General features: G+C 38.5%; 1 protein-coding gene across 1 annotated transcript; it reads left to right on the top strand.

The window, feature by feature from the left end:
• The first annotated feature begins 207 nt into the window (after positions 1 to 207).
• LOC129436780 (small ubiquitin-related modifier 2) lies at positions 208 to 7,920 on the top strand. The gene is made up of 4 exons (XM_073857811.1): positions 208 to 497; positions 2,408 to 2,542; positions 5,049 to 5,117; positions 7,235 to 7,920. Exons 1-4 carry the CDS (start codon positions 477 to 479, stop codon positions 7,295 to 7,297), a joined length of 288 nt encoding a protein of 95 aa, XP_073713912.1. The 5' UTR covers positions 208 to 476; the 3' UTR covers positions 7,298 to 7,920.
• Positions 7,921 to 9,575: the final 1,655 nt, after the last annotated feature.

The following is a 9,575-nucleotide window of genomic DNA, read 5'->3' as shown; positions in this document are numbered from 1 at the left end:
ACAAGCAAATGAAAGCCGTCAGGCGGGATGAGGTTTGAAACCCATGATCTTGATCTGTGAGGGACAAAATGGCTTCCCTTCTTCGCCACATTGTGAGGAACAATCCCTCAGGATCATCATCGGTGTTCAAATACTGAATGTTCATCTTTGTAATGGATGCCTCCGCCATATTTAAATGGATATATGATGCCTATTATGAAATAATCAACGTATTTGGTGAAGAAAAGACATTGTGGACAAATGCGCGTTCCCGTTTCCAGCAGCGCCATGCACGATGTCTGGTCTCGCGCATGACCTCACCACACCGCGTCACACACTGCCCCGTGACCGGCATCAGCAAATCGCAACAGATCGCGGTGAACGAGCGCCACTCTCGTGACCGCGCACGTCGTGTTCGCTTTTAATCGGGAGCGCGGACGTGCGCGTCCCCGCGGTGTCTTTGTGTGGCGGCGTAGAGAAGCGCAATTACAATAACCATGGCCGACGAGAAACCAAAGGTGAGTAACGTTGAAAAATTTGGAGATTATTTATTATAATTTACAGTTTGTATTGCGTGAGGGATTGGGGAAAATGTAAAGATGCGTACTGTTTGATATTTAATGTAAAAAAGATCACGCGTAGTGGATAAATCCTGTAACTGCCGCCTTGGATACACCGGAAGAAGACGTGTGAACGCGCTTAGCGAGCGAGCTCACACCGCGCGCGACACACACAGACGCATTCAAATAGTGCAAATAATTATGCAAGACATGAGGGCTAAAATATCACATTTATCACAATTCAAGCATGTACTGATAGTATTTTTGCATGTTTTCTTACTGAGGTGTAATGGAAACCTGTGGTTTTATATTTTAGGTTAATGTGAGCATCCATCATAAACCTCATACACCACACTGAGCATCATAAATAAATATTCACATTTCTGTTTTATTATTACATTTTTAAGTATGCAAAATGTTCTGAGTAATACTATTGCTTTTTTATTCTGTTTTATCCATACTTTATTTCTACTTTAGTTAGTGTTGTTCCTGTAGCTAATGGCATTACATTAGCAATGCAGAGGTTATGGGTTCAATCTCAATAAGCCCAAATGTACACTTAATGCACTGTAAGTTACTTTGTAATAAAATGTAAACAATACGTAAAGTATATTAATAAAATGTTATGGTTCCACTTGTGTAATTGTATTTTTAGTTATAAAATGTCATATAAACAACTTATAACGATTCACTTCACTTACGATTCCCAAAGTAAGTGAGTGAGTCTGATTCAATTGTTCAAATCGTGTGTCAGTTAAAGCATTACGGTGCATTCACACCAGCTGCGGTAGAGGCGGCAAAAACATGTGACACACACTTTTCAAAAACACCAAATTTTCGCATCATGGGAGGGGCTTCTGCGACTCTTTTAACATGCGTGTTCCCGCGGCAACGCTCAATTCGCACATACCATGCTCCAGGATGCCTATTGGTGTCTTTGCATTGACTTAACATTTAAATCACCTGCGCTTGCCGCCTCTTTTGTGTCTGGTGTGAATGCCAAATTAGGAGGCATGCACACCAAGACGTTTGCGCCAGCTTTTTTATTGTTTCCAATGGAAGCCCCACGCTTTTCAAAAACACCAGCAGCTCGTCAATGTAACTTCTTACTTAGCCGTCCAATCACAGTGAAGGAGGGGTGGGACCAATATCACATCAACCACCTGGTGCATCGTTTAACTACTAATAAACAAAGCAGAAGTATCATTGCAACCAAAGCGCTCAGCCGAAAAAAGTGCCTAAGCAAGTGCCTAAGGGGTTGTACACACCAAAACCTTTAAACGCAGCTGAAAAAAACGCCTGGAGGATGGGGAATGCCAGCTGTTTTTTTTTTAGCTGTGATACTTGAGCTGTGAGCCGGTTGGTTGTTGTGATACTTGTCCCGCCCCTCCTCTACAGTGATTGGACGGCCGTGTGAGAACTGACATTGACGAACTGAGCTTTTCACCCAAAGTTGAATCTCTTTCAACTCTCGACGCTCAGCGCGGAGTTCAACTCTCGACGCTTGAAAAACGCGGAGTTTCCTTAGGAATCAATTGAAAACATGCGCCAACCGCGGGCGTAAAAGTTTTGGTGTGCACGCCCCCTTAAGTCGCCACCCGCCTGCCGTTTCAGCCGGGTTTAAATGCTTTGGTGTACACTTCCCTTTAGTTCACAAAAAAAAAACATTTTCCTACACTTTAAATTGTTTTTATTTATTCATGTATTTACTTTTCGAGAAACATCTTCCAGCTCCTCAGCTTCCATGGCATCATGACTGATTCTTTAGAAAAACCTAGAAGGAGTCATTCCCTATCTTTCATGTTACATTTATTAGAGGTTTAATTCCTACAAAGTGTTCACATTTGCACGTGTGTGTGCTTTCTCAGGAGGGTGTAAAGACAGAGAACAATGACCACATCAACCTGAAGGTAGCAGGACAGGACGGATCGGTGGTCCAGTTTAAAATCAAGAGACACACACCCCTCAGCAAGCTCATGAAGGCCTACTGTGAGAGACAGGGAAGACACAGTAACACACACAGGGTAGAGACACACCCAACTGATGCTTACAATGTAGGGCCGACAATGATGTCGGCCTACATGGCCCACTTGCTGGCTGTGTCTGGGTCCAAAGTTGCACTGAAACACCAAATGGACAGCGGCCAAGTGGCACGTCCGTTCTTTGCCTGCAGGTAGCAGTAGTTGGTAATCATTACTCAAAATGGAAAACTATAACTGTGCGTTCACACCAAACGTGAATAAGGCAAATAAATTGCGCTATTCGCATGTAGTTGGAACATTTTGAGTCAACTCGCTTCATTCGCGTGTAAAATTTGTGTCATTCGCGCAAGAAATTCAGACACTCAATATGCCACCTTTAGTTAGCTTGTAGCCTCAATATATATGGTGATGGCGCAGTAGATAAGATACACGCCTTTGGTGTAAGAGACCCGGGTTCGAATCCACTGTGACACACCATTGTGTCCCTGAGCAAGACACTTAACCCCCAGTTGCTTTAGAGGCGTGCAACCTCTGACATATATAGCAATTGTTAGTCGCTTTGGATAAAAGCGTTAGCTAAATGAGTAAATAAATAAAAATAAATATTTTTAGTTATTTGCGTCTGGTGTGTAAACGCACCATAAGAGCAGGGACTGCTGTGACGCAAAACAGAAACAAGTTTCACACAAATCTCATTTACCACAGACAGATTTGTGATATATCCGTATTGTCTTTACTTAAATTGAGTTGTTTTTACAACTTACCAGTTTGTCCGTGTTCACTTTCTTCCAAGAAAGATCCTTTATATTCCTGTTTCTATAAAAGTACGAAGATGTGTCGTACAGCTCCGGGTGTCCACATACAGCAACAATGATTTTGTCCTCCATTGTTATTTTGTATTTCTGCCTCAACTCGCTACGTCGTAATCACGTCACATTTAGAGCAAGCTCCTGATTGGTTAACGTGGCGCGAATATCCGCCAAAGTTTTAAAAAATTTAACTTACGCGTTTTGTGCGAATCATGCGCTATGCCCATTAAAGCAACACCAAAGAGGTTTTTTTTACCTTAAAATAACGTTTCCAAAAAAGTTCAGTCGTTCATCCACTCAAAACAAGGTGAACGGCACTTTTACATTCGCTTTGCAGCCCTCTATCGGCCAAAACCGCACTAAAGAAGTTTCCAACCGTCGGGTCACGGTCCTGTAGTTCGAGTGAAAACTACAAAAACTTGCTTTATGGCAGACCTACAATCCAATCAGAGCCAGGTTTGCTGCAGAATGCTAAATTATTTACGACATTCCGCTTCCAACCTGTAGGGGGAGCAAAGAGCAAAAACTCTTTAGTGTTGCTTTAAACGACAGAAACGCTCAATTTGTGTCGTGTCATTCGCGGGAATCACACCACAGCATTTCTATAGAGTCTGTGCATTGACTTATGTAAATGACTCGCGATTCCATAATGCTTCATTAGCGTCTGGTGTGAACGCACATTAAGAGCTAGCGACTGAAGTTTCACAAAAATCTCATTTACCACAGATGGATTTGTGATTCGTATTGTCTTAAAAGCCATATCTTTATAAAATATTCACGTATTGGAATGAGAGATAATAAAATCAGCGTTCTGTTCACTCCCTCTTGACTTTGTCATTTGCTTGCTTTGTCACTTCTTTTTTTATATGGTCGGCTATGTCGAACAGCCAATCAGAATGATCTTATTCCCAGACGAGCAGCATTGCTGATTCGACATGATGATTTGGCCAAAAAAGGCAGCGATGACTTCATTATGCTCAAGGATGCAGATGCGAGCAGTTTTGGCATAACTGTGATCAGCTATTAAATCTAATACATCCAGAATGGATTGAAAGATCTCAAAGCAAGCACTATTGAGTATTGTTCACTTCACAATGCCTTCACAATCATTTGCACAAAAGCTCTTCAGTCGGATCAATAAACCTTTGTGTGTTCATGTATTTCCTCTTCAGTTTTACTGTCGGCAGACTGTATCGCTCCCTTATGTCCTGTTAATGGTCCTGAGTGTCCGGCTAAAGGTTTATTTCCTAAGAGAAGAGATGACACTGATGTTCATATACTGTATGCTTCATTAGCAATGTATACACACAAGGTTCAGATCCTACACAAAGTTCAGTCTGATTTGTGGGTCAGAAACATGTTTTGCTGGCACAGGCAACGGTTGTTAATCTCATTGTGGGCTTTCTGAATTACGCCAGGAGAAGTAGGACAACGTTCACTACCACACATTCACTGGGAAGGAAACTTCCCTGCCTTACAGTTGTTTCCATTCAAACAACAGGAAAACCTTGTCAAAATTGTTGCTGCGCGAAAAATTAACACAGAGGAGAGGTTTGAGTTGAGCTGGAGCCTTATCTGAGCTTAAAAACTGCACGAATGACAGATTCTTCCTGTCTAAGGGTGGGACGTCTGCAATGCCGCTGGATCTTTCTACAGCGTGACTTTGGAATGAGACGTTCTGACGTTCAGACTAACGTTTACGTTTGATTTTTCAGGGATTGACGATGAGGCAGATTCGATTTCGGTTTGATGGACAGCCCATTAATGAAACAGACACGCCCGCACAGGTATGACATAACAACATTCTCGCAATTCACTTTCTGTTTTGATTCACTCTTTGATGCATGCAAGTAACATTTAAGTAGTTCAAGTATTTAGCTGTATAAAATATTTAAACACATTTCAAAATGAACAGAAGTACTTATGCTTATAAACGAATCATCCTAACCCATCCCTAAAATTAAGCACTGTCCTACGTTATATCCTGCTGAATGTACTTTGACCTTACACAAGTTAAATGTGAATGCTGCTTTATGATGTTTTAAAAGATAACACTCTTTCCTTTATCGTAAAGCCCTTGTTATAGTTGTAAAATACATTAATGAATACAGTTATATAGGGGTGCACCGATATATCGGCCGATGATGGTTGCTATGCTTTTCAATGACTTACGGTGAAATGCCGCTACATCCAAAAGCCAGAGGGCGCTCTCATGCAGAAACTCAATATGCACTGTAGACGAATCATACAGATGCAGCTATTATACGCAGCTCCAGGAAATGTCTTAAGGATATATTTATATTGCAGTTCTTGAAACCTTTTCAGGTATTTTCGTGATAATAAAGAATATGTATAATTATTATGTTTGACAAGTGTTGCTTTTTCAAATGCATGTTATAAACGACTCAAACTAACCGTGATTTCAGATCGATAAGGATTTACTGATCAGAAGCCGTAGTACATGAAATAGCTGTGAATATTATCGTCTGTGCGATTCAGAATAGTTATCGGACACGTATTATTACTGTATATCGGCATTTATTGGTGCAACCCTACCTGTATCGTAGGACATCTCTTTCTTATATGATAACGATTTTCTCCGCCAGCGATACAGTGTGTGCTGATACCTTAAAAAACAGTTAGTGATATGATTTTGATTTGACACAGGGGTATATTTATTGATATTAGGGTTGTGATGATAAATTTTGTGATTATGCGTGCCATGCTTTTAAATTAATTATAATTAGGGATGCACCGATATGGAAATTTTGGCCATTACCGATAACCAATTACTCTTTATATTTGGGGGCTGATAAACGATATATATAGGCAGAAAAATATTCATATTATTTTCACAATGAAAAACTCCCAGACCGCGGACATCTTGTCTTTGCGCCAGACTAGCATACTCTTCTTAAGCCTGAAACAAGTGTCATCTTCGTGCTATGTCACAGAAAGCACCAATCAAAACTCCACATGGCCAGCAATGAGCAAGTGAAGTGGTTCAACAAACCAAAATAATCCATCATTTATCGGCTTTCATTTATCGGCCTAATTTTGCTATCAGACCGATATGTTGGCCGATATATCGTGCATCCCTAATTATAATGAAATGCCGCTACATCCATAAGCCAGAGGGCGCTCTCGTGCCGAGACATAATATGTGCTGCAGAAGAAGTCCCATTTACACTAGTGATGGAAAAACGAAGCTTCGAATCAATTGAACCAATTGCTACGAAAAATGATTCACTTAAATATGGCACCACCTGCTGGTGAAAATTTAAAAAGTAATGCGTTACTTTACTTGTTACTTAAGAAAAGTAATATTATTACGTAATGCACGTTTCTATAATGCATTACCCCCAACACTGTTAGATACTGGTCATCTGTGAACAACTCCCCCAGTGGTAAACCATTGGATTTTCAAAACCTTTTGAAACAATTATGACGTAATGAAGCCGTTAGCTAAAATCACGTGATTTGGCCAGTTTGAAACACGCTTCGATTCCAAACAAAGATTCATAAATGTTTCGAGGCTTCATGAAAGAGGGTTTTGTTTTTGTGTTATTAGTTTGTGTCATGATTTATCAATACAACCCCAATCAATATTTATAGACTGTCCGGCTGTCTACGGCTTTTTCTACATCTGTCATTTCATTTTTTTACTGCTGCCGCTACCGCAAATAAAATTTTCAATAAAAATGCACACTTTGTCATAAATGCATAAGGAGATTTTACCAGAACATGTGTCAATATTTTACGCGTGGCATTGGTGCTTAGTATCGTTAGACATTTGATTGATGGATTGATCCATATTGATGTTTTGTTACACCCCTACTGCATAATAGGATGGTTGTGAGCAATGATATTGATTAAAAAATAACCTTGTGTTCTTCTTCCACAGTTGGAAATGGAGGATGAAGACACAATTGACGTTTTCCAGCAACAGACGGGAGGACTCGTCTAAATCTGACTTTACCAACCACAAATCCTCCTTTTCTTCCCCCTCTCTCTGTTACCCCGAAGCTCTCATCTTGGTTATCTGTAACTGCTGTTGTATAGTGTTTCAGTTCATATTTTACTCTTTTGTTTTGTACATAAAGAATTCCTGCTACAGTAATTATTACATTGGGATTGTTTATTGCCTGTAACATCTGACATGTCAAGCCCAGAGTTTTGGAGAAAGATGTCAGTAGCTTTATAAGCACTCGTTTCACAGTTCACTATGTCATCTGTGTATAAACCAACTTTAAATATTTTACTATAAAAATAGAGCAAAGGTTATACGCTGTGTGTTTGGGTTCAGATTGTGTTCGGTATCTGAACCCAACATCTGGTTCAGATATGAACACGCACAGAGGCTTTTTCTAAGAAAACTTCTCTTCTGTTATACGTTGAACGGACGCTTCAGTTCTTGTCCGTTAAGATACATTGGTTTTGAAATGTTTTTGTTACTGTAGTGGTCAATTGTAGCTTGACGCTCGTCTTAAACATGTGTTGACTTGGGTGAATACATGTTTTAGATGAGTCAAACATCTGTCTGTATGTCTATAATCTCTTGTTAAAATAAAATATTCTCTTTTTATCAAACTGTAAACGTATCATGGCCATTTCATAATGTAAACTGTAAATATATATTTTTATATATTTTATTGGAAATTCAGAATGGAAAGTAAGATGAATCGTTTTATTGTTTTTCTCAGTTTTATATGTCTCTCTCTTTGGTTAAAAGCGCCTACTAAACGCTTAAATGTGCATGTAGTCAAATACGAAATGTGTTTATACAGGGAAATATAAGAAAAGGCTCATACATCCGTAATCCAAAAACATTGGTGAGTTTAACCCCATTATTTAAATTGAATGTACATAATTGGATACACAATACTCATGTTACGATGTAATTTCATTTATTAGGGTGCAATTTTGCATTTATGATGAAAGCATACATGAATTTGTATATTATTTTATTTCAGCAAGCTTAACTTGATTATTAGATCATTAGACTACACGACACAACACAATTATTATTTTTTAATTGATTCTACATAATTATAACAATTACATTATTATAATTATATACTTTATCTGGGTTACATGCAATTATAATTGTATGACTAACATAATTATAAATCATTTAAAGTACATTTACAGTTTCTCATTTCAAACAAGTCACGCATGTTCACCAAATTTTTTCCCACATGAAAAGTACTAAGGATGCACCCATATATCGGCCTGTAATTGGAATTAGCAGTAAAAGCATTTTCTCACTATCGGACATCGCCCAATGGTTTAAAAACTGACAATGATCAGGACAAATTACATCCTGACAATTGTATGTTCTGCACTTTTACGATTTCATGACATAATAATTTGAAACATGGAGTGAAAAGCTATCAGTATCACCACTGAAACTTTGTGTCAGTGCATGGCTAAAAATACAAAATGTTACCTTAGTGATTAGTATAGTAAACTTAATAAAATAGTATGAATAATAAAATAGTAAACCTAAGTAAAATTCTTATATTAAAGTCGCAATGAAATTGAAATGAAAAACTATATATATATTTTTTTAATATTGTGGTATTACTAACAAATGACTTATCTGTGAGCTTTATTATTTTTAAAAAATGTGTGTGTGCTCAAAATCTTTAATCAAAAATGCAAATCTCATCCCCTCCTCAAAACGATCTCTCTTCACTTCCGGTCATAAGTATGGCAGGTGGGCGGGGTCCGGGAGAAGATCGCAGCAATTAGCAACACGACCCAACTTCAAACGATCCAATCAGATCTCGATGGACAAATTCAAATCCAGCCCTGCCTTGTTTCATCTCAAAAGCCGTTTCATTCGGATATACGTCACCACGGGGAAAATAAGGCAATCGCTACTTCCGTCTCATGGCGACTTTAACCTTTTGCGACCATTTTGCATTAACTGTTGTATCAGCGTTGAAACAAGAACTGACATTATTTCAACCATATTTCAACTGTGATTTTTAAGCATTCTATTAACCTTTTGTGATCATTTTTTAGCATTAACTGTTGAATCTACATTGAAACAAAAACTGACATTATTTTAACCAAATTTCAATGTTGATTTTTTTAAGCATTCTATTAACCTTTTGTGACTATTTAGCATTAACTGTTGGATCAACGTTGAAACAAAAACTGACATTATTTCAACCATATTTCAACTGTAATTTTGTACGTTTTTAATTAACTTTTTGCTATTACATTAACTGTTGTAT

Source organism: Misgurnus anguillicaudatus, chromosome 19, assembly GCF_027580225.2.
Source record: "Misgurnus anguillicaudatus chromosome 19, ASM2758022v2, whole genome shotgun sequence".
Taxonomy (NCBI): domain Eukaryota; kingdom Metazoa; phylum Chordata; class Actinopteri; order Cypriniformes; family Cobitidae; genus Misgurnus; species Misgurnus anguillicaudatus.
The sequence above is the reverse complement of the archived record's forward strand: the minus strand, read 5'-3'. Positions and strand labels throughout refer to the sequence as shown.